The sequence below is a fragment of the Anoplopoma fimbria genome, chromosome 19 (assembly GCF_027596085.1).
Source record: "Anoplopoma fimbria isolate UVic2021 breed Golden Eagle Sablefish chromosome 19, Afim_UVic_2022, whole genome shotgun sequence".
In the NCBI taxonomy this organism is placed as follows: Eukaryota; Metazoa; Chordata; class Actinopteri; order Perciformes; family Anoplopomatidae; genus Anoplopoma; species Anoplopoma fimbria.
In genome coordinates, this window is record NC_072467.1 from 12,346,518 (window position 1) to 12,373,479 (window position 26,962).

At 39.0% G+C, this 26,962-nt stretch overlaps 1 protein-coding gene across 1 annotated transcript in view; it reads left to right on the forward strand.

Annotated features, from left to right (window-relative positions):
- Positions 1 to 26,962, forward strand: part of necab2 (N-terminal EF-hand calcium binding protein 2) — a 117,206-nt gene that overhangs the window by 69,610 nt on the left and 20,634 nt on the right. The window contains exons 8-9 of the mRNA XM_054620731.1: positions 7,932 to 8,011; positions 15,738 to 15,794. Coding sequence (XP_054476706.1) covers positions 7,932 to 8,011; positions 15,738 to 15,794 — 137 coding nt within the window. The remainder of the gene's footprint in view (positions 1 to 7,931; positions 8,012 to 15,737; positions 15,795 to 26,962) is intronic.

The following is a 26,962-nucleotide window of genomic DNA, read 5'->3' on the forward strand; positions in this document are numbered from 1 at the left end:
TGAGCGATGCGGAGCAAACAATAGATCTGTTGTCAAAGCCATTATTGATTTAGTGAGTGATCAGGAGAGCGAAGATTGATCTTCTGTGTTAAAATAAAGAAAGTGTTCATCATGTGGTCACACTTGACTAAATCTGTGACAGAAAACCACAGCGTTTCCTACAATAGGTCGCAGCCTTGGACTTACAGCACAAATTAGGTTTACAAGAGTTGGGTCCCCTCGATGAGATTTCAGTGATTTATGGGCTCAGTGATGCAGTTAAGCGAGTAAAGTGTTTCTAACAGTTACCTTGGTTCCTATAAATCGCTTTTGTTTCGTCGGGATGACACACACACACAGTTTCAAACGCTGCTGTCAGATTGGTTTGGGCATGGCAGTGATGGCTCTTTATTCTCACACAGCTTTGATTCTGACAGCACGCTGCCAAAGAACTGTATACTCTTTATCCTATATCTCTAAAAATACATCCTCATACATAATACACAAAAAAAGAGAATGACTGAATTTCAGCAGACAATATTTTTGTGTTATTGTTTTTGCTAAAACAGAGTTTATAGCCGTGAATAAGTGTTGCACCACAACTTCACATGCTATAAATCCAGAGAGTAGGTGTTAATAAAAAATAAAACACTTTTATTCTACTTAAAGTATTAAAGTGTTAAGAAGATCCAGACCATTTATTGTCTGTATCAAATATGAAACATCAACAGTAGCCATTCAGCAACAGTGGCTTAGTCTTAAGACTGGAAAACAGGCTAACGTCTAGCCTGACTTTGTCCGAAAGTCCGCCTGCAAACACAGCTAAAGCTCACAATTAAATATGTAGTGTATTAAATACAGAATGTGAAACCTATTTCCTGGACACAGTAACTGACTAGATTCTTTAAAATAGTCCGGCACATGATCCACAGTAAAACCACAACATGACGTTTTGGATAGAGCCAGGCCAGCTGTTTCCCCTGTTTCCAAGTTTCTTGTGCTAAGCTAAGTTAAATGGCTGCTGGATGTAGCTACACATAGTTATTTAAGACATGATTTGTATCCATGTTATTCATTTGACTTAATCTTGAATTATTTCTTCAGGGGACAGTACAATAAGCGAGAGGTTACAGAAGGGCCTGATGGTTTAGAAACCACATTGTTACGCCGATAACACATCAAGCCCTTGATGGCTGCTCTATACCCTCAAGCTTTTTTTCTGCTAAATTATTGATCAACCTGTCTTTGGGAAAGAATAAAGCACAACATTTCCTTTGTAGTCCAGTGGTCTTTGCTTTAAATGACTCTCCAGGATATGTGGCCCTTGACCCATATCCAGATCCACATGTGTTGATGGAGAGATATGAGCAAGAGATGACGGAGGCCACTGACAGTGACATAGCAGTCCAATAAAAGGAGACCAAAGTGCACCGGGTAATAAAGTAGCCCCCACATAAAAAGAGAGAATACTGTATATGATTGTGTACTACACTCACACAGTCAAACTAAACATACATAGACTTGTGTATTTAAAAGCCTTTATTTTTGTATTTAAAGCTTCCAAATGCAGCAACGTACTAAGTGCACCTGAATACAAAAATATAAGATTTTCACATAAACCAAACAACCGTAGAGACCTGCTGATTAAAAATCCAAATAAAAAGTTTCTCAGTTATTTCCATGACCTTAAGATCTTCAGATATAGATAATAAAGCGTTTTGCTTTCCGCTGAGTAAAAATGAAAGAAGTTATTTTTTATTATTATCAGAGAGCATTGTGGTAAACCAGCGGAGTATCCTCATTAATGATGAGAGTGGGTCTGCGTCCTTCTTATTTCTTATCATTATTATTGAAAGTGAATGTTCAAAGTGCATATTATAAATATGTTTTGCCAAAACAGTACATGACACTGAAGAATACAGGTGAATACAGGTAATGTTGCTCAACACAAACATCTCGTTTTAATGACGATAGCAAACTGTTTGTGCTGAGCATTGAAAATCTCATTATGAAGAAATGATTGAACGTTATTGACATTTCATACTATACTTTTTGGCAACATACGTTGCACGCATTTTTTTGTTATTGCACACCAGCTTTTCTTCTTCTCTTGCATCAAAATGTAAAAAAGAAAAGGTTAAGCATGCTGTACTTGACATTCCATGGTTTTGTGTCAGTGATATGCCTGGTCTGATCTACAGAAAGTTTTTCTATGTGCTTCTGTTCTTATTCTGCATTGCAGGAAAAAAAAAAAAGTTCCATGTTAGATGTCTCGTTCAAAATACGATTGCTCAAACTGACAGTCAGTTTTTCCTCTTTCAGAGTCTAATCATCTGTCACCTGTGAGGGGGAGAGTATCTTGGGATACATTTGAGCTTACAACGTGTCAGAAAGTCCTCTGAGCTACACACTGCAGACACAGGCTTGGAAATATTCATGCTGCCATGTGATTTCAGTGGTCATTACATTAACATTTTCACAATAGCTGTTCCTGAAGGGTAAAGCTCAGCTTGATTGCAGCATTTCCCAGCCGGTTTCGGGAATTGGATCCAGACCGTTTCCGGTCATTGTGCAGCCTCCGTGTTCTGATAAAGACATTTAGTAAAATAAAACAAAACGACTAGGGGTCTGGTTTATATCTGCAGCAGATAAAAAAAAATGCCACGAAGATTCAGAATAGATGAGGAAGGTGTTCCAGCAACTCATTCAGCCCACGTACTGTAAGGACATTAAAGTCAGATATATGAGTTGTTTAATGGCCTTGTATAGAGTTGTTGTTGTTAATGTTTGCATCTGATAAAATACAACAATTAAATAATGATAACAAGTGCATTCAAAGTTGATGAATTTAAATTAACATTTATTTAAGATTGTTATAATCTGCATTTTCACGGTTTCACGGCCACTGTGAAGAAACTATAACTGGTTATGTCTATATTCAATACTGACTGTCTGAATTTAATATCAATAAATCTGCACTATTAGTCAGCAAACAGATTGGTTTATCGTTAGTAATGATTGGAGAAAAAAACTTTCCTTAATTATCTGGCATATCGGAAGAAACGTTCTAAAACCTGACCAACGCTTCCTTTTCCCCTGTCTTCTATGGCTACTGTATTCTGTAAAGAAGCTCTGACAATCGAGGTCAAAGATGTCAGCTGTGCTTTGTCTCAAGTCGGGACAAGTCGATTGATGAATGACTCTCAAATCTTCTCTCCCTGTCTTACTGCCCAACCTCCTCCAGTATTTATGAATTACTCCTGCACTTCTTACTCATTTCTTCCTCCCTCATTGTTCTCCTTCACGTACGGCTATATGAACACATATGAAGTTACCATGAAGTTTTGTTATCTCGATAGCATATAGAGAGGTATGTTTGTTTTCACTGTAAATTGATCCCAGTCCATGCAGTGAGATGGACAGAGAGGGGAGGGGGAGTAGCAGAGAAGACAAAGCAGGGAGTGGGAGACGAGGAAGAGGGTAAGAAACAAAAGAGCGAGGGGGGAGAGAGAATAAGAGAGCTAAAAATAACCACCACCACCTTTAAATCGAGCAGCCATTGCCATGTTGTTCGCTGTGTGCAACGCTTCAGTGCAGATCTCTTCCGAGTGACGCTTTGCTGAAGAGCTTTAATTGTAAATGAGCTGCAGTTTATTGTTCACTGCTATCTCGGGCACAGATGCAACCACAGGCTCAGGCCACAGAGTGTGTGTGTGTGTACATTTATATATTAGGATTGTGTGTGTCCTTATTTGTGGGGAACATGCATGTAGATTCTTTGACGTTAACCATATGTTTTCTTTTATGTTTCACAGATTTTCCCCTGCGAGCACTAATTGACTGCACAGTAAGCCCCCTAGTTAGTTACCTGTCAAGCGCTGCGTCACACACATGCTGTTTACAATGATATTGTGATAACTGGTCCATGTACCAACCACATTTAGCAGTGTTAGAAACAACAGCTCCTTCATTTCAGACGGACGTTGACAAAAAGCAGGCTTTCATCTTTCGTCAGCTGAAACGACAACTGTCACTAGCAGATTTCATCCGCTGTAGCTCGTTAGCAAATTTAGCATAAGCTCCATGAGTTGACTGAAAACATAGTGTTTCAAGGTGACTAATTTAAAACAAGAAACCTGTAATGGGGATCTAAAATATGCACTTACTGGCACTTACTAAAGAAACAGCATTGTACTTGTGCTGCAGTGTAGACCTAATTAGAAAAAATTACATTTTGTTCGAATTAGCTACTTATCTTACAGTACATAAGAGTCAGAGAATGGAGTCACCATATGTTGTCCAGTCTGTTCAGACGGATATCAAAAACAGTAAATGGTAACTAGACCCAAGATGTGCATTTTTTTACACTGTCCTAGTAGTTGATATCATTGATTATTATAGTACCATTGGCATGAAATACAGAATATTCTGAACCACTTGGATGATGCATTTATCAATTAAAGGACGTTTTGAAAACTCATAAATTTGGAGATGCTCTTTGGGAGTGGTTGATTGGGCCTGTGTGAGGAGGGCGGAGGAAAAGCCCTTAGTTTGTTATGGTGCATACAGTAAATGCTGGCTCGCTACTCTGTTTAGTGTAAATCAATTTGTTCAGCTTAATTATTGTTTGATTTAGCTACACACATTGCAGTGGTATGTGGCTGGCTTTGCATCCAGCTTGAATCCCAAAATGTTTTGGTTTTGGACGTTGGATGGCATTCCATGGAAATAATTTATTGATGCCAGTGTTGGCAATAGAACGGGTTTTGGACAACCCAAACTCAAACCTGTCACCAGACTAAACATTGATTTGGAGATGCTACAAAACCTATGATGGCTTTAAGATAACGTTCTGCAAAAGCAATCCAGTTAATCTTAATAAATCTCAACCAAGCCATATCTAAGATCAAGTGGAATGGTAACTATAGTCTGAAGGTCATTTAAAGGCCATTAAAGAGAGTCTCAGCAAATGCCTTGTTGGTAACAATTGGAAGTTATATGGCAGAGGCAGTGAACGACCTTAGAGTTCTTGTTAAAACGCCAAACAAGCTACAGTTTGCACAACATTAATGTACACATGTAATGTAAATGTAATGTAACATTAATTGATGAGGCGGGCTGTAAACTCCAGTATCTGGTGTGAAAGTTTGACATAACACAGACCAATACACCATGCTGACATCTGCCCCCTTACTTTTGGACATGCAGGACACAAATCCCAGCTTTGGCAATGAATTGTAGCATTTTAACTGCTACTGGGCTGCCTGTTCCATCTGGTCTAAAAAGATACTTAAATCATCTACTATCACTGTTTCTGCCTTATTTTAAATTCTAAAGAAAAGCCATTTCAATTTTTTGTTGTTGTATTATTCCGGAAACTAGTTTGGGGCGAATTCACAAAAGGATTGCACGGCTTCTTTGGCTTCTAATCATGTGCAAATTAGACCAAAAGAAACCACGTTATTATCAAATAACAGCAACAGGGTGAATTGCATTCTGATCTGCCAAGCAAATAGCATTTTGGTGCTCCTGTGCTATTTGCAAACATTTAAATCAGGTAATAAGCATACACATAGCATACAACTTTTGCTCTGGTTTATGCTTTTAGATGCTTGTTTAAGAAAGGAGATGCACTTATGACTTCTGGTGACTAGTAGTTCTCTTGAATACCTATGTTGAATACACTTATTGTAAGTTGCTTTGGATAAAAGCATCTGCTAAATGACTGTAATGTAATGTAATAAAACTGTCACCTTTATATGCAAATTAGCCTTATTGCAAAAAAAACAATGCTATTCACTAAGATCGGGGCTGATAGCCCAGGCAGGTACAGATCAAACTCTTACAAGGAAATAAGTAAAATGATCCCCCCAATATCTTGGATCGTGGATCGGACCTTGAGAAGTGAACAAGGCAGAACAAACATTTGTGAACTTTTGAGTAATAGTGGAACAATCTTTATTCATGATTCATGCGAACACATTTGAATACTGGCTGACACTGAATGGAAAGTTAAATTGGGTGAATGTGGAATAACTCAAATCAGGTTTAATTGAGGAGAAAGTCAATAGAGACCCCCCCCCCATCTCACCTCGCTGTTAGATTTGAAGGCTGTAATTCCTCACACACTTCTATAATTGAGCGGGACTCTTAACCTCCTAAGTCCATCGAAATGACCGCTGGGCTTTTATCTCCAACTGTCTCCATGGTTACAGACTATGGTTTAGTTGATGAGTGTGTGCGAGTGTTTTGGGTTGGAGGGAGGTAGCTCCTAATTGACTGGCTGTTAAAGCTTTTAATGAAGAGTGGGCAGCCAAAGCTCCAATTAGCTGTGAGGGGTCCATCAGGGGATGAAAAGAGGATGGCAGCTCAGGAGAGGGGGGAGGGGGGGAGAAAATAGAGGGAGGAGAGGAGTGAGGAACCAAGGGAGGAGAGAGAAAATAAGGGGACAAGAAGGTGAAGAGAGAGGTGTGAACAACATGTTTTCTCTGAGCTCCGTAGTGTTATCACAGCGTGTCACAGTTTTTTTGATGCACCAATACCACTGTCTTAGAGAAATAGGACTCTGCATTTTATTTCTAAACCGGTCAAGTCGGCTGGGATATCACTGGGATATGCCTGATTTATTTGTAAAACGTCATTACTGTGATTGCTCATAGCAAAACAAATGAAAAATCACAAACCTCTGCAATGCCTTTTGATTATGTTATCGAGACATTTGTTATGGTACACTCGTGTTGTATTTATGGCAATAAATGTGATTAATGAAGAGGAATCTTCATTTGTTTTCTAAGGGAGTTTTTATGGAAATGTGGACCTGTCAGATCAGTTTTAGAAGTGCCTATGGTTTGGAATGTAGTGGTCCGGTCTTGGACTTGACTTAGTCTTGGAATTAACTCAGTCAAGTCCAGGTCTTGTCTCTGGGTCCTGTCTCTGACTTGGTCATGGTTTTGTCTCAGTGTAGGTGTTCTTGACTGCAACACTGACGAACATTCACAAATAAGCAACCATCATCAACAAAGGCCGGCAGAACAAAGTAGCAACATCTTCTTAATGACCGGAGGCAATGTGGTTTTCATTTTAAAACACTCGAACAAGCCCTTTGACATTCATCTTTGTTTGCTATAGTCCAATTTATTATTTTTGTTGACAGAAATCATTATAATTCTTTATAATGTATTGATAATATGTTGCGTTCATAAAATGCTACATGATATACCAATCTGTACCACCAATTAAAGCTGTTTCAACTGAGCTTGATTCTGTTCTGCTTATTTATCTCAGTTAATAATAATTAAATATTAAAAAGCATCAATGCAAATGATAGACCTGCTCCTCTCTGTCCCTCGCCTCATTGGCAGTGTTTATTGCAACAAATTAAACATTTTCTGCCAAATTGAAATTTTGCTATAGACGAAAGCTATTGACAGAGAGCCAAGTGTAGTATCTTAAAATCACAGTGGAGCACCTCAAAGGAGCTGGCTTCCCATCCATCCCCTTCTCCAATGTCTTTGAACACGCCAAGTTCCTTCTGATAAACAGATATAATTGCCTATTTATCAGCCTCTTTGGAACTCCCACTTTACATGAAATATTCATGATGAAACAACGAAAATGAAAACGGAGAGAGACAAGGAGGAAAGAGCAAAGATAGTGTAGCATCATGGGGTATGATTCTTCATCTACTGCGCAGTACCTGCTCAGGGCAGCTGTGTTTTTAACATCAGCTATTGTGGGCAGATTGTCAACGACAAGACCAAGATAACGCCAACATCTGTGGCACCACCACTTGTTCTTATACCTCATTTAATTTCAATGTGTATACCACATGTTTGAGCAAATGTAATCAACCTGCATCAGATCTAGTCACGACCCAGAAACTAGCAATAGAAGTTTATGTATATTCAACTTGTTCGTACAGTATGTTTATATTCTGTGTGTTTGTGTTGCAGGCGCAGTAGAGGTGAGGAAAGAAGGTCTGGACGCTCAGATCAACCGCCTGGCCGAACTGATTGGACGACTGGAGAATAAGGTAAGGACACGCACGCACACACTTACTAACATTATATCCCTTGAAGTTTACCCCAACCATGACTACTACATGCCCAACCCCAAACGTAATCAAAGCCCAAGTCTTAAAGGATAAGGCTGGCAATATTCAATATTTTTCTTATTGTCAACAAAAAGAAAAAAAGGAGGGAGATGCGTCTCAATGATTTGATTCTGTTGACAAGTGTTGTCTTTGTGTCCAAATCATGATATATCGTATTCCTCTGTGCCAATGATCCTCCATTGTTGTCCAAAAACAATTAAAACACATCAGTGATGCACAATAGGTGACCTGTTCCTTTTTTACCGTGAAGACACACCGTGGTTTATTCTGAGTCAGTCCCACATGCACTGTCCTGCTGCTGTTAATTATCAACTCTTGCTTGTGTATAAATAAACACAAAATAGTAACTCCTGTTAGTCAGACCCACCTCTAAGGGTTAGTTATTCTTCATGTGTTAAATAAATAAATGTTTCAGGAAATTACAGAGCCATATTTCTAACCATTTAAAAAAAAAAATACATCTCGAGTAAGAACCAGCTCTGTGATATCGTATGACCCTTTAAAATAATATAAAGTAAAATGAAACCCCTTTAATCAAAGGTTAAATTTGTCTGAGTTGAGAACACTTCAAGCAAGCGAAGAGTACTTTTTTGCCAGATTGATTGAGTCGATACATTTTTAGAGGCACCCGAAAAGGTAAAACTAAGGTAATTCAAGAAAGAAAAAAAGATCTCCCCAAAATAAGCATATCTTTACTTTGGAAAGTATTGAGAGACAGATTAATACATTGTTGGTTTGGGGCTTTTTATTGTAATTGTTGAGAATAAGTAAAATACTGAACCAACAGCCATATTCTTTAACCTTAATGATGTAATGCTTTACTCTGGGGGAACAATTTTTGTCCCCCAAAAATGATTGGTACAAGCACACTGATGTTCATCACCGACATTTTCATATTGCAAATTATAGAATATGATTGTTCTGGTGCAGTATGAGTAAAATGATTAGATGTTCTGCAGAGAATAAAATAAATAAATGATGATAACAAATTGAGTTAGACCAGAACCAAGATGAACAAAGTGTTGCACTTTTGGTTTCTCCTTTTTATTTTTAGCCGTACTCATCCTTTAGCCTGCTAGCACCGCTCTATCAACTACAAACAGCACAGCCAGAGATCTGGCCCTCACCATAATCTTTTTTACCAAGTTGTCAGCATGTTGAGGATTTGTGAGAAAGGACAAATGTAGAGGAGAAAGAAGCAGGGGGTTGGGTAAGGAGTTAACTAACAATAAATTATGGAGAGGAAAGGGTGGAGGTAGGGAGTGGAAGAAGAAAGATACAGAGGAGGCAATTAAAGGCCTTTTGTCCAAATTATTGCAGTTGCCTTTTTCCATACTTCCTCCTCTTTAGAGCAGTTCTCGTCCCATGTGACTCCTCATCCTCCTCCCCCCTTTTATCCATCTTTACATCTATCACCTCATTCCTCCCCTCTTCCTCCTGTCCTACTCCCCTACACCCGCCCTCCCTATTTGTCTCTCTCTTTCTTCTGCATTGCCTTTGTCCCGTCCATACTGAACATGTTAAGGCTAATGGAGCCCCAGCAGACTCAGCTGTCTTTGGGAGAGCGGGGCCACTACAGCAGAAAGAGCTAAGAATAACTAAACACAATGTACTGCCAGGGGCGAGGGAGGAAGGGAGGGAGGGAGGCTGGGTGTGAGAGGGGCGAGGGGGAATCACAGAAAGAAAATACAGTATGAGGGAAGAAGAATAAAAAAGAAGGGAGGTTCTGTGAATGTTTGATCAGGTTTTATACGCTGCCTGCTTAGAATCAAACTATAGCCTCTTGGCCCTGGATGCTAATTTGATATTCTTCTAACAAATTGTCCAGGTTTAAGTAGAATTGCTTCATTCAGTTGAGTTACCTCCATTATAGAAGAAGTGATTGAAACACCTTCTACCAAAGAATTGTTCAATAATCACCTGTGACCCTGAAGCCCTCCTGAGAGCCCATTACTCTACTCACAGGCTGACTTGTTTACAGTGACTGTGGCAACAAAAGGCACTTCGTCTCACGGATGACTGAACACAGTCAAGTCTGATTTTTACCTGTTTGGACGGGAATGAAGACAGGATCTCCTCAGGAATGATTTATTTAAGGGTTTTTTTTCTTTTTCTTCTAGCCAGGGAGAAATTGAAGCTTGAAAATTGCGCAAATGGAAAAGCAGAGATGACAGTGGCGATGCTTTAATTTTTCCATTCCTTTTCCGTCTCATCAAAGAGCCAAATTCAAAGCGACAAGTCAGTTATAGTCAAGTCGGCTCCCTACATTGTCCGAATAACCCAAAAACTATTTTACACCTTTATCAATGACTAAAAATGAACGAGAATATATACGAGTGAAATGAAATGTTAGGTAAAGCTTTATATTACAACACACAAATTACATTGTAATTATTTTGTACCAATATAATACTTCCTGGGTACCTATAGCGGGAAAAACAAGGGAATAAGGGGGTAACTTCTTTGTGTTTTAGATGGATTCAGAAATGAATTACACTGTAAGTAATTTATCATTAATTAAACACCTTTTGTAATAATTACAGTAAGGATTAATAAACATATTTAATTATTGGATGACAAGACAGCAAAAATGGATACAACAGAGTTAACAATCCCAATATTCCAATGAAATTACTCCTGGTGTCATTTATATGTATTTTATTTTTTTTTCTTTGATCATGATGATTACAATGCAAATTATTGCTGTTGCAGGAGAACAAAACATTATGCAAAGCCCAGAAAGAAGGGTGCACCTTTATAATTGTAGCCATAGAATAGTCAGCATATGTTTTTGAAATGATAAATAAATACTGGGGAACAGTGTTGCACTTTTGAGTTCAAGGAAAGATGATCAGACCTGATGTCAGAGTTAAACTTACCCTCTTTTCATCCTGTGACATCATCAGAATGTGAACACTAAAGGAGCCAAATGCATATACTTTCACTCACTCACTTCTAAAGCGTTAACAGACGTTGTGATGCAGAGGAATAGTCACACTGCCAACCAAATCCTGCTCCGGTTTCAAGTTCAAAAGGCTGTACACCAGATTTACAGCAGGGAAAAGAGTATTGATTAATTCCTTGACACTTTCTGTTGGGGTCTGAACTTGCAGTCTGTGATGTTCATCCCCTAACAAGTGCGATGTGTCGTTTTCCCCGGCAAATCTGCCCCCAAAAATCACCTTGACATCTGTTGCCCTGGGTTTTCTCATACGTTTTTCTGTATTATTGTATTAATTAGTGAGCTTGAGATCTGCTGGTAGGAGGATGGTTTATTTTTATACTTAGCCAGGCTAGCTGTTTCTAATCCTTATGCTAAGCTAAGATAACTGGCTGCTGGCTTAATGTTTATATTCAACATACAGACATGAAAGTGGTGTCAATCTTTTCATGTAATTCTTAGCATGAAAGAAATTGGTAGCATTTCCTAAAATGTTGAAAGATTCTTTGATCAAGCTCAAATATAAATTCTGCATCTGTCAAAAACTTAACGGCAGAAAGATTAAGATAGTTGTGTGAGCTTTGAGTCGGATGCACACCTTCAAACTCCTAACTTCTATACTTGACACTATATTGTGAAATGTACAGCATGAATAAGAAATTACAGTAGGACTGCTAATGACCATAGGGAAAATATCCCCTACATGTCTTGGGTGTAGATACCATTTCAGTTAATGATCAGAGAATTTTTTTTCCTTCCAAATCTCTCACTACTCTGCTAAGAATTAGCCTCATAAGCATTTCAATCATGAATTTAATAACTTAAAAACCATCCAAGAGGGAAATAAAGTGACGCAACATGGGTCTTTTTAAAAACATCCTGTCATGCTTTTATTTTGAGGTCTTGGAGGGCTGATGCGTTTTCCACATTTTCTTGTGAAAAGAAGGGATTACACTCAGAACAACCCTTCCAGTGACAACACAGAAACAAAGAAATGCACAAAAACACTTCACACAATAAAGAAAATAGGTCACCAAACTTTTACATTGAAGAGTGGTTTTTTGGGGGTTTTTTTTTCACAATATCCAGAGCTAAGGAAAAGCAAATGAATAGACATTTTCTGCTGGATTACATTTTCAGAAGGCCAGACGTTATACTGCAGTAATCATATCAAAGCGAAATATGGCTTTGAGGAGGCGTATTGAATGTGGCTTTGTCTTCGTCTCCCTGTTACGCCCGGTATTACCTGCATGGATCTCGGTATTAAGACTGTAGGGGAGTGTGGATGAGGAAATTATATTATCACACTGCGTCAGAGTGAATCATGGATTGTTTACTGACTGAATAATAAGACGGCTACACACTGTGAGTGATGTGGTGCCTGGCGAGATGAAAATAGTCGGAGCCCTGTGTTGGTACCACTGCTCTGTGATAACACACTGCAAATCCTGTTACCTGCAAACCGACCTCAAAGTGGCACATTCATGGTGCTTCTGTTGCTTTTTGGTGTGACTTCCAGATTCCCCCGCCGTCTCCCTCCTCCCTCCCCTGGGAGTTTTGTTTATTCTCTTGGTTACAAAATATCACTATTTACTGCTCTCTGCGTGCCACTGTTTCTCACCTGGAAACATCTGTCTCAGGATGATAGGATTTGATTGTAGCTGCATATCGGGTGTTGGTGATAGTGAGGCTGAATACTGACAAGCAGAGTGAGACGGCTTTTTCAGCAAAAGGATCTTTGATAACGTTAACTACACTGTGCCTTAAAGGCAGACCTTGAAGCTTTTTGTCTGTTTTTTTTGTGTGTAGAGGTTTCTCTTTTCTTATATACACAGAGCGGATGGTGTTCAAAACATTCAGATGGCAGCTTCTCTTTTTAGTGGACGTTGCACGCAGCAGAAGGTCTTATGAGCTGATGCTAATTAATGCAAATTACAAAACAATTTAGCAAGGACCTTGATGGCAGGCCAAAATTAACTTTGCTGTTGTTGGTTTGTGTGTCTGTAGTCTGCCAAAGATTGTTTATGAGGTAAAAGGATCACCGCTCTATAACACTGCTGTTGTACAACAACAACATCAGACCGTTTATGTAGTCCACACTCCAGGTGTTTTCACTTTACAGAGTGAAACACCTGGAGTAGCATTATTTCAGTCAAACTTTTTTATCAGTTATCAGCATAATAGTTTTGTAATCAGGGCCTTCAGTATTTGAAAAATGAGGTGTGCCAAATTATGAAGGCTTCACGTGTATTTCCTTATGTCAGATGTTTAATAACGATTAAATCAAATAAAAGTATCATCTGTATTGACATAATATTGACACAATATTAAAGGATTCGGATATGGAAAAAGAAAACATCTGGACATTCTTAGCTTTTAGTATTGTGTAAAGAACAGTGTAAAATACAAAGACAAGAAATGACATCCTCCAGTCAGTGAACAAAACATCAGTTTAGAAGAACCAAACAAGAATCTTGTTTTTTTCCAGTGGAATATGTTTTTCTTATTATTTAAGATCCTAATTTCATGTAGGGCACTTAAGGTTCAGTTTGCATTATGAAGATAAACACTTGACTACATAAAGTGGCAGCTCAACGCACTTCAACTTAAAAATGCTGTAATTATTTTTTCTCAATCAACAGTGGATTAAATGACTAATGTAAAAGGAGTCATTTGTGGTGATGAACCAACAGAGAATTAACTCCTGACTCTGCTCTACAGAGAGTTTTAGCATCTTTCAGCCTATTGTTTTTGCTTTAAGGGCCACAAGTTTACTGTTGTGATTCCCTCACATCAGCTTAATTTCAAGTCGTGTCAGACAGCTGTTGTCAGTAAAAAGCTCCTAAAGACAGACTCTTCACCACAAGGTTAGCTACGTGCTAGTGAACATGGTGGAGCCTTCAGCAGCTAAAGCCAGATATTTAAAAACAAAAAAATAGCGAAAATAAGAGTGAATAGTGAACTTAATTGTCAACAGGTGGAACGAAACACACCTTCAATGAATGCTAATGTTGCTTTGTTTCTGCTGGATGGATAATAAGCTAACAAATTAGCCATAACAATTGTATAAAGTCATAATATGTCAATGTGGTGTTCACAGCTTGTCCCTAATCAGTGAATCCAGGTTTAAAAGGATGCAGCCATTACTAATTTAATTTATAAATGTAAAGTTCTATTAGGCAAACTGTTTCACAAAAAATGGTTTCAGTGTAGGTTGTGCAAACAGCACCTTCCATTTCAGTCCAGCTGTGACCAGGCTGTGTCACATTGAGCTAAAATCTTTCATCCTAGAACTCAGTATGTTTCTGGTAGCTTTTACTGGAAGAGTGTGTGTGTGTGTGTGTGTGTGTGTGTGTGTGTGTGTGTGTGTGTGTGTGTGTGTGTGTGTGTGTGTGTGTGTGTGTGTGTGTGTGTGTGTGTGTGTGTGTGTGTGTGTGTGTGTGTGTCCTTTGCCCACTGTGTCGGACCCCTTTTGCCTTCAACTCTCCCTGCTGCGTTCAGTAATATTCTCTGTCGCCCTGAGAGCGATGGAGACCCTCGTCATTCACAGTGGCAACAGTGATGCTCATCAGTCACCTTGGTGACAGACACCTGCAGCGCTTACCGTGATTTATTAGAACAGGTTTATATAACTCTGAGTCACAGACATGGAGCGTGGAAGAGACAACTAGAAATCAATGTCTAATCATCTTCAGTCCTCACAAACGGACACAAAGGCACACTGTACCGTTAGCCCACCTGTCTTTGCGAACGTCTTGTCTGAAGAGCGTATTTAAACTAAATTAACTGTGTCCTCTTCCCTTAAGTCTTGAATGTGAATAATTGACTTTTGACTAAAACAGCTCCCCCAAAGTAGGGGGCTCTAATGAGAGAAAAACAAATTATCTCAGGAGTTGTTCATTTTAAGCCTTTCCGAAACCAAAAAAACAAAAGCAAAAGTGTAAAGGATGGATTCTATGGTGTTTATCTGCTTGAACATAAGCTGCAAACATTTGCCTCACCGGCCAACTAGCTTATTCCCATGTCTTCCACATGGATCAACAACTGGTAGGGACATTTACTTTTTACCTGGTACATGTACTGTAACATTTGACTCAATCTTTCAGCATTTTATCAAGCCCTCTTGTACACACTTAAGACCATGTTACAGGCCTCTTGTTGTAAAATGTATCTGCTGATAACAAAAAATGGTCAGCCCGAGAAAGCATTCCAACCTAAGCATAAGGATTTTTAGCATTAGCTAAACTTGACAGCCATAGCTGAGGGGGTGGAGCTTAGAAAAATTCAGTTTAGTTCTTGATGATGTAACTACATCCCTTTATTCTGCAAACAGGTTTATGAAAACTGGATTAATCCCCATCAGCTATAGCTCTTACATTGCATTGCATTTCAGTGTTCTTGTATGTTTAGATCTTTCATGTTGACGTAAATCATTCTGTTTCATTTCGGGCTTCTCTAATTAGCATGCATTCATCCCCTCTCCGAACCATTCTCCCATATTCCCTGCTGAACTTTATTTTAATCTTAAACCAACATCTCGCCCTTCCTTCATGCCTGTTCCTGCTCTCATGTCTCATGTCCCCTAATACCTCTCGTTGTGAGTGACTAATGTCTGCTTGGAGCTTTTGGCTGTAGTAGTTGCTGTCGTTGGTCTTGTTGATTGACACGTTGCTGCTGTTGTTGTTGTTGTGCTTCTCCTTGCAGACAGTCTGGTTGGATCTGCACCAGAGGCTAACAGACACAGATGGTACTACCAGCGCAGTAAGTAGACACTAAAAGGAATGAGCATTGTACATTATACACTGCAACACACAGCCCCAGGTGCAGCATCATTACATTACATTACATTACATTACAGTCATTTAGCAGACGCTTTTATCCAAAGCGACTTACAATCAGTAGTACATTACATATCACCCATTCACACACTGATGACAGGCTACCATGCAAGGTGCCACCATCAGACTCTAACTAACATTCATGCAACATCCAGTCCACACCGATGGCAAGCCTTCGGGAGCAACTTGGGGTTAAGTCACTTACTGCTGCCCTATAAATGCCAAAAAACACTGCAGCAGTAGCTTAGACTGGGTGTTACAAGGCTGAGACATAACTTTGTTATGTAATTAACATGGGACAGCACTTCCGCACGACCAACGACGTCCAAAAATAATCCAGGTCCCATTGCCTGTCCCATGGGCGCCGATCTTTTGAATGATTTCCCAGGAAAGGTGCTTGTTTTGTTTTGTTGTCTAGACCTGAACAGTAAATAGAAACTGAGTATTCTGTGGAAGAATTAATAGAGCCATATCATCCAATATCTAACACCCACAGAGAAAATAGCATATCACCTGTCCTAGAAACATACTGAATATTAAGGCTGTGTGATATTCTCTGTGATAACGATCAATGAATCACAAGAAAAGCCACGGGTAATGCGTGGGCTTTTTCTTTTTCAGACTGTTTTAGAATTGAATCATAAATCAGGACATTTTCACTTACAGAAGCTCAACTATTTTACACAGTTTTCCGATATCGTTTCACTTGAGATCGCTATCACACACATGCACCTGTGTGCCTGCAGTGAAATAGAGATAAGAGTGTGAGAGTGTCATAAATACAGCCAAAGTGGTATCATAAATATCTCAATGCCTGCGAAAAAAAGGCCTTGAGCAACCTGAATCTTAGAGAAATACAGATGTATTGTATTCACGTGGACTTTACACAAAACCCTCTCTAATGCAAAAAAGATACTTTAGATCACTACATTGATTGTTGCTCATGAAACTGGCATCAGTAAGAGCATCCTTCAACCGCAAGGTTGGGGGTTTGATCCCGGCTCCTTCTGTCCGTATTTTGAAGTGTTCTTGAGCGAGACACTGATCCCCAATTCTATGCTCCTATAATGCTTCTCCAGAGGTCAAATGTCATGTGTGTGTGTATATATATATATATATATATATATATATATATATATATATGTATATGCAGATTGTAATAAAGTTTAAGTAAAACGTTGCAGTACATTTACACCATAACAACTGACAAATGTATCCAGGAAAAATAAATATTATATATTATTATATATATTATATATATACATAAAAATCAACACCAGCCGAATGCATAAAACTCATGATTTGCCACTAAAACCCTGTGATGTGCACAAAGACAGATATTTGCATGCGCATCCTATCCATCAGAATTGTAAAGCTGTGTATGCATGATTTAGTTTTGTAGATCCCAATCATTGAGGAACTGGGCACAAGCCTCATTTCCACTCCCACAGTCAGCTATAAATATATCAAGACAAGCACTTAATTACCGTCTGCACATCACCACTCAGTAGAACTGTCAATGGAAGGAAAAGGCAAAGAAGTGCATTTTTGCTGATGTGTTGCAGAATTTTGCCTATTAGCTTGCTTACTTGCTGATTAGCAATATGTTTGAAGGGTTTTGGTTATAAAAAAAATACATGTTAACTTGAGGGGAACATCTGTATGTACCAAATGTCAGAGCATCCATCAAACATTTACCAAGATATTTCACTAAAAGCCAATAATGCCGAACCTCATAGTGATCCCCAAAGTTTAATCTGGGCCAAAATCCTGGACCAACCGACCAACAAAGCCTTCCCTAAAGACATGTGTGCCTAGAGTGGCTAAAAGTCAGTGAAATACATCCGGCCCCAGATCTGTATCACAAGGAGTTAAAACTCAGACCTTCTTCTGCCTGCAGGAGACCAGTGTAATAATTACCTATAGCACATTTATCCACAGCCGTCGGGCCACTTATGGCTCACCATTAGCATCAAGCAGTGAGAGCCTTGACAAAATTGTCCAGTTGTCATGGGCACCGACACAGAACGGTTTTCATAAGAGACTGCATATATTCACTGAGAGAGAGAGAGACGTTTCACGTTGGGATTTGCCTTTAAAAGGCATGTCAAAGAAATCCCTTAACCACCCAACAAGGGTCACGCATGAAACAAGAAGACAAGAAGACAAGAAACCGGCAATACAAAAAAAACAGAATAATGAATAAGAGGAAGCAGTAAAAAAAATAATGGACTTTAAACTAGGAAAGCTTACTTACTCTGGACCCTGTCTTACAGAAAAACATCCCCCTAAAACACCTTGAGGCAATTACCCTTTCTTTTAACAGTCCATTTGGTAGTTTTTTTGCTTGTTGTACAAAAGTACAGTCTGTTTTTAAGTTTATCTCTTTTACATGTGATCCACAAACATAGTTATCTTTTTTGCTTTTGTTTCAGCTTGTCCTATAACAAAACTGAAAAAGATTCAGGGCCAGAGTTATGGTACAAACCGTGGCCTCATGAAATTAGCTAAAGCCGCGTTACCACTGCATGGTACGGCTTTGTTCCACTCAACTTGATTCACTTTTGGTATCAGGTCCCAACTCTATGCCGTATCTCCACTGCAAATGGTAAATGGACTTGCATTTGTGTTGCACCTTTCTTGTTTTCTGATCACTCAGAGCGCTGTACCCTACATGTCAACGTTCACCCATTTACACATTGATGCCTGCCAATAGATGTGCCACCTGCCCATTAGGGTCTAAACTAAAGCACACCGATGACACAGCCTTTGGGAGCAATTCGTCGTTTAAGTTCTTGCCCATGGACATTTCAACATGCAAACTGGAGGAGCAATCTTCTGCCACAGATAGAAAACCCTAAGTGTAGGCGGGATTCTCAGCTGATCGCCGTAGCGACAGCGCTTGAAACTGCCGTGACTTTATCTTCAACAGGACACTAGCTGAATCATTTCAATGGCACCCATACAGAGGATCTGCACTTTGTCAATTGTACGAAGCAGTGCACGTGTAGTTTTGCAAACTGAGGTTCTTTAAAAACTGGGTTGAGGGCCCCTCTGCTGTGAGCTCTTGCAGGAAGATATATGATCATCAGTTCTGATGGAGTACACTGACAGCTCCAGGCACATGCCACATAACACATCCTCGGTTCACCCCCGGTTTCACTCTCTCTCCCCTCATATCCTGTCTGCCTCTACACTATCTACCATCCAATCAAAAAATACCCTCAAAATAATAAAACAGGACACAGAATGGTAACACAATTTTAAGATGTACTACACTAAAGCCACCATTTAAATCCACAAGACAAAAGGGGTTTTGTTGTTTATTATTCATTCTATTTCAACTGCTATAAAAATGCACAAGAGATGAAACATCAAAAGAAAATATTATGTATGAAAAGGCAACCACCACACCATAAATGTCTCATTTAAAGACTGGACTCGCCAGCGTGCATTAGCAGCCCAGTGGCACAAAGCCACAGCTTGCTCTCTGTTCACTATTTATGGTTGGTTGTTAGGGTTGCTCATTTGTTATCTTCTTTTTTTTCTCAAATAGCTTTACCTTTTGTTACTATATCAACGCAAATCAGCCTTTTGGAGGCAGGATATATATTTCCTCAAAAACTGTAAAAAGCTTGTACCTTAATAAATCCAGCTAAATGCTCAAGCGGCCATGTGTATCATGTTTGTTATTTGCATTTATTGAAGGCACACTTCAGCAATCAATCACAGACTGTGCTTCCAGGCTGTTGGGCCATCTGTAGGAACAATATGTTTCTGAAACCAAGTGAAAAAAGGTTAATAAATCTAGTCTTCTATTCCTAAAGTCAAAAAAACTAAAACAGAATGACATTTTCCTTTAAATCTTTTACTATAAACCTTTCACCGTCCCTTCATCTCATCCTCCTATCTTGTGTATCAACACCTCTTGAGCTTACTGTTCCTCAGTAAACTCCCTCCTCTGCTCCTAAACCGGATTACTTTAACAAGGTCATGCTCCTCTTCACCTTTACATAATTTCACCCTTCCTCCAACGGCTCAATCCATCCCGCCTGACCTTCCATTCTCCACCAGATGAAAGATTCAAACGTGATTACCCGTCATCTCCTCTCCCTTTCAGTCCTCTGTCAAAGCAATCATCCCTCGTCTCCGCAAAAAGACGCCTCGGTGAGTCACATCACCAACCGGGATAATAATAAGATCATTTGCTGCATAAGAGATACAGAGATACTTTAAAACTGCAGTCGTTGAGCTAAATTAGTATGTGCATTCTGTTTGTAGTGGACACTCGTGAGCAGTGAGCGGCTGGCCGACTATGATTTCTGTCATGTGAAGTAGGTAAATCAATCACATACACTGTATCTCAGTCTTTTGATCCTCTGGGGGCAGTCAGAAATGGGGAGAGGAGCATTAAAAGAAGCTGTGGTATATGAAAAAGAAAACAAAATGAAAATGTAAAGTGGTGAGTAGGATAGATGGGCAGATTACAGAGTAATAAATAAGAGATAATAGAAATGAAGAAAGGGAATCAGGAAAAGGAAAGGCCAAAGGGACACAAGCATGTTTCAATTTCTAAGAAAGGATGTTTTTAATAGAGGTGTTTTTCTTTTTTTTATCAACAGCACAAATTTATCAGATATATCATTACTTTGGGTTTTCATCATTGCATACAGCATCTTTGCACTGCTTTTTTTTCCAAAGGAAACACAAAATTAAGTAGAAGGCATTCAGCACAGAGCACAAGCCCACGCCAACGCTCAACTATTTTCCCTCTTGCAGAGCTGCAGCCTCCGAATTATCGTTTGTCTTCCGGGTTTGATCTTCTAAGAAAATATCACATAAATGCAATGATGTTCAACAGCTGACCTAGATTTTGTAGACTTCCCCACTAGCATGTGTATTCCTCCAAGACTAAGAGGCTACAGCTACAGTGGCAGTTTTGCGAGTCTGTACTCGCTGCTCCCTCAAGGTCTCAGCTGTTTGCTGTCCTGAACTCCCCCTTTACATCAGCACAGCAGAAACTCTACACCTCTTCTGTCGCAGACTGAAGACTCATCTGTTCAGACTGCACCCTGCTAAAAACTAAATTAATTAATTAGAACACTTCCTCTTTCCCCTTTTGTCCCTAGCACCCAAAGTAGATCAGCATGTTCGAGCTAAATGCTAATCACAGCCTGCTAACATGCTCACAGTGACAATGCTAACATACTGATGTTTAGCAGAGATATCTGTATTGTGTCCACCATTTTAGCTTAGCATGTTAGCATGCTAACATTTGCTAAATAGCACTTAACACAAAGTAGGGTTCAGGCTGATAAGAATGACATTGGTATTGCAGGCATTTGGTCATAAACCAAAGACAATTATAACCAGCGGTGTTGGATGAAAAGTTTAAGGATAAGCAAAGTTATTACAATTCATGCTAAGAGGGACAGGAATGTCAGAGCCAAATTAAAAATGGCAGTCTATGCAATAGCTGTTGCACAAGAGTCAACAACATGGTGTCGTTTGAGGAAAGTTCAGAGGACGCCCATATTCATTAGGACTCCTCCTCTGTGGACCATCGATGTCCAATTTTGTGCAAATCAACTAACTGCAGATGTTGAGATATTTCATTGTATAAATAAAAACTCAGAGCATCACTAGAATGATTTGGATCCTATCATGCCAGAACAATGTAATCTATCCAATAGCTGTTGAGAAATTATAGCCTGGACCAAAGTGGTGGACCAGCAAACCGACACTGCTGTGGCTAAAAAGATGAGGGTCTATAGCACATTAATTCTTGGGGCGAGCATCAGATTTCGGCCAAATTTCGTGTAGCGCTTTCTGTAACACTTTAAGACATCTTGCCGAACAGACGAAGATGATTCTTTCCAAAATCATAAGCAGAAGAGACCAATTAAAAAAACATTAACAGATTAATGAAAAGCCATGTGTGGGATAACAAAGGAGAGGTGACAAGTCTGCTTTTAAAAATAAGTCAGCTAAGACGCACAAAAAAAGAGATGAGAGGGTGGGATACTGAGAAAATGAAAGCTAAAAAATAGGCTCAGGAAATAAAAAAGATGTCAGTTGAGAACGCAAATTCCTACTGCGTGGGTAATGAGTGAGAACTTCTGCATATGGCTTGAATATGTAATGCATGCTCCGATAAATTGTAGATAAATGGAACAGACAGTTGGGAGGTGAGAGGAGAAAGTGAAGTTCACAGAGACATTCGGGACGCTCTGAAGAGCCTTATGAAAAATAAATATGGCTAGAGGCTATAAATATGGATATTACCGTATGAGCAGGTCATGCACTCTACAGCGGCTCTCGCTCAGATGGACCTGCTCTTTGAATTATCCATAATTCTCAAACAACAGTGCTGACTCAGACAAGATGGAGACAAAGTGTGAAATATGTCCCACCTTACAGCTGATACACGCTTTCATGTATCAGCTGTAACCTCAGAGGGGTCATTCTGTAATTTTAAATTATAATATAAAAACGATTATTTGCAGATTATTTTAATCTGTTATTTTTGAGGAAAACAGAGTTGGACAAAAAGGCCACGATTTGTGTTATTTTCCAAAACATGCATGGTCACTGTTTTAAATAATTTTGTTGATGTTTGTACACCCAGTAAACGAAGCATGCAACTTCATCCATGTGTCTGAAACATTATTTTCTGCTTCGATATACTTTAAAGGAACAATAGTTTTTTTCATCTTCTTGTCATGAGTTAGCTAAGAGCACAATACCACTCATGTCTGTATGTGCAATATATACAGTAACCACAGCCAGCAGTGGGATATCAAAGCTCAAATAATCTGGAGAAACAGTTAACTATGTCCTACAGTAAAAAAAGAAAGGTTTCTTGTCTTTATGCTAAGCTAAGATAGCTGATGGCCCCAGCTACGTATCTAATGTGAGAGTGGTATCAGTCATCTCAACTAAGTCTTGACAAGAAAGCAGACAAGTGTATTTTCCAAAAAGTCTATTTTTCCTTTAAGCTGAGGCCAGGACGTGGTTGTTTTAGCGCAGTACATTGAAAGGTCATATAAGTATTCCATATGGCTCTCTAAAGCCTGCAGGGTACTTAAATCAAACAATTGATTCAAGCTGCTTTGCATTAGAGCACATCAGAGGTAAAGATATCTGTGTTAACGGCATTCCTTTGCCTCCATTTTCTCCATTCACATCCCCCTATTCTGTGTGTTTCTTCAAACCTCAAGTTACCACCACTCTCCTTTCTTTCACGAAGCAGCAGATGATGGTTCAATTAGATTTAACTCTAAATTTTACACACATGGTTAATTGAATAATTTTTGGTCTAGAAAAAGATCCCAGTTTGGGTTAAAATAAGTCTGTCTGGTATTTACAGTAAAAGTAAAAGTTATCATCGAAATAATCACTTGAGTAAACTTACAAAAGTATATGCTTAAAAAATGTCTCCAGTAACTCAAGAAATAAGAATTAAAAAAAGATAAAACACCGGCATACTACTGTCTTTTATCTGTTGTGGATATGACTGGAAATATTTCAAACACAGATGTAATATTCCCAGTCTGTATCTCTCAAGTGTGATAACACACTATGACATAATATGTCTCTCAAGTGTTATAATATTTCATTAATATGGTACTATATTAGTTACACCAATGTAAATATTTTAGTTTATTACATTCTTTTATTGAAGTCTCATATATTGTATTATGATTTGGCAAATAAATCAGTAAATCGAGTGCATAATAGACCGTGTTATGTCAAAAAGTAAACGTAAAGAGTGTCAACATGTCACGTCATCCTTAAACTTTGATCAACCCAGTATTGATATCCTAAATCGGAGTTTCCATCACAGACAGACAGCAGATCACATCCAGGTCTCTACAATCACATGACGACAATAAGTTTAAAGAAGTGGATGCATCCGTCTCTTATCTTTCTGAAATGTCTCATATCAAATGACTCATTTAACGCAACAGACACGCTCGCTGTTGGCACGGTTCTTTGATGTACTGACTTCAGACCAGCATTCACAATCAGAGGCCGCTGCACAGCACGCTATTAATTTGTCTGTAAATATTAGCTGCTGGTAGCGCTATTTGAAAGCCATAATGTGACGTTAGGGGCCAGCCATACCGCACTGCTGTGGCTTCAGTCAGGCTGCTTTAAACAGAGAGTCATGTGGACCTGTGGCTGCTATGGGATAACACAGCACCAGCAGACTTGGGACCAGCCTGTCTCTGATTTGTTAAGGATTTGAAAAAAAGAAATATTATCACTCTTATCCTTTAACATGTGACACACCGTTTGAGTCAGAGTTTCATCCAGGGACTGATAAATAAAAAATGAAAAGAAAAATAATAATAACAGCTTTTTCAGCAATGCTGTGTTAATTTCGGGAAAACACTACTATTTACAATATGTGAGATAAGGGATACATCACTTCTAAAGATATCACTTTCTATTTCACAATGGTATCTGAGAGATTCAAAATTGTAATACATAGCACCTTTAGCTGAAGCTCATATAATCCTGTAACACTTTAGTATTAGAAATCCTGCAGCAATTTAGCACTTTTCAAGGATATTCCTTATAAACAAATTGTTGTATTGTTCCCAGAGGGAGGATGTCTCTCTCCTGCCTCCATTGGGAGGTCAGAGTTCAGACGTATGGGTATAGTTCGCCTCATGCCTCCTTAAACTTTTGATTTGGTTTGAACTGCAGGACTGATAACTGTGGTAAGTTCTGTTGAATTTATGACCTATCACTGTCCTCCTCAATATTTCAAGTATTCCTCTGCTGGGGGCTGACCTGTCTCACAGATGCTTTTTCATTCTCAATAATTCACATACTGTGTCATAAATATAGACATAAATGCTGTCAAGCTTCTACCTCTGCAATAGTCACTGTGTTCTTTGACATTGAAACATCAATCTGAATTCAATAAGGAATCATTTCTTCATCTGTTGTGTCTTTTCATTTTATGCTTTGAGATAACTTTAAAATATTGACAATAATGTCTAGTCATATTAAAAATCAGCGTAGCCTGTAACTGACAGACTGCTCGGACTAGTGTGGCATCTTTTGTAAAGCATTGCACAAGAGCATTGTCTACGTATCCTAAGGCTGATATATTTGATTCTTCTGTGCAATAGAGCTCCAATGTTGTCCAAAAACTATTTAAAACAGTTAGCGACGCTGTTGCACTTGGTGACAATACTTATTCACGATAAACATGATCAAAACACTTTATTTTGAGTAAATCCCTACACTGTCCTTCTACCTAAAATACTCACTGAAACACTAAATTGAATAATTAATCCGCTGCTGAAAATAGTCCCCAACAAATGCTCTTTTTCCTTCTTTTTGAATGACATGAGATTTTTTGACAATAAGAAAAATATAGAAATAGAAAGGCGCACTTAGTATAGTGCAGATGTCCACCAAGTGTGTCTGCAATGACCACTGCTGTAGTGTGTGATTGAATTAACACAACTGGCTAACCCCTAGACTGCAAGGGTATCAGGTGTGTATTTACTTGCAAGTCTCGAACAGATTTGCTCTCATTTGAACCACACACAAGCCACCCCCTTATTCTCCTGGCAGAGATTGTAACATCAACCCTATATTTTGAGAAAAGAGGAAGTTTCCTCTTTTCAGCAACAGTCCTGTTTTGTTTACAGTCAAAATCATGTCTCCAAATGAATTTGCTCATGGTATATTGATGTTTAAATGCTAATGAAGCATTCTGACTACAAGATTCTCTGTAAGTATTCCATTAAATAATTACTCCCAATGCTTGAATAGCCTATAAAATATAAAAGGAATACTAAGGTAACATGTGACTGGTTCATAAAAGACAGGTCCGTTGGTTAGAAGAGTCTGATGAGATCTGGATCTTTTCAGCATCTCTTGTCTTGGCGAATGGATGGTGGCACTTGTTCCCTGAACGGCCCCAATCCCCTGGTGACTGTTTTGGGTTCTTGGCGCTGGAAATTTTCTCTGGAAATTCAATAATGGCTCCTATGTGCATTAATCAATGACAACCCTCTCTTTATCTCTGTTTGTTTCTCTCCCTTACCATCCTCCCTCCGTTACTGCTGCAACACATTTAGTCCACTTTAGGCTGCAAATCTGACAGTTTGCTCAATGTATCTGTGTGTGTGTGTGTGTGTGTGTGTGTGTGTGTGTGTGTGTGTGTGTGTGTGTGTGTGTGTGTGTGTGTGTGTGTGTGTGTGTGTGTGTGTGTGTGTGTGTGTGCCTTTATTGCCTCCCTTCTCCCTTTAATCGACCTCATTGACCGTTGTGTTGCAGGCTCGTATCCAACCAACCACTTACCTCACTGTACAGAAAGTCCCTGTTCCTTTATTTTTGTTTTCCAAATGAAACCATGTTTTGCAACAACTACCTTTATGTTATGATCCATACTCAATTAATACAACAAAACAGTTGGGTCCTTTTTGCACAACTAACAAGAATGAATTTAGAACACTTTGGTGAATGCAACAAAAGGTCAGATGGAATAAAAGCAACAACAAGAGAACATAACAAGAGAATTGCCCATAAAAAAAAAGAAAGAAAAAACCTTCAGGATCAAAAGACCTGACACGCACCAACATAAACACAGTACAATGTCAGCTATTTCTGTTGCAGTCGGTGCCTTTTATCGTCTATTGGAGGCATGGCTGCATTATTTCACTCACCAGTGTGCTTATGGCTCAATGAATGTGAATCACAACGTCGATATATAACTAAGGTACTTTGGACAATAGACACAGAAAGAGAGAGAGACAGGTAGTTAGGGCAGTGAGGCAGATTTATATATCCACAGAGACAGAGAGTGAATGGAAGTGAGACACTGAATGCAGATAAGCTATGGGACATAATGGATAATTATTATACAAACACAAGATAACTTAATGTGATCAGTGCGAGCATTCCTGATGGTTTCCTATAACATTTTCTATATTGATCCGTAGTATTTTGTCTGTGTTATGGCAAGAGGTTTTGAACAGGGTTGCTATTGAAACCCTTTGGCATGAACAAAATACTTGAAATGCAACTTTCTGCCAGCAGTACTATAGAATTTTGACTGACGTA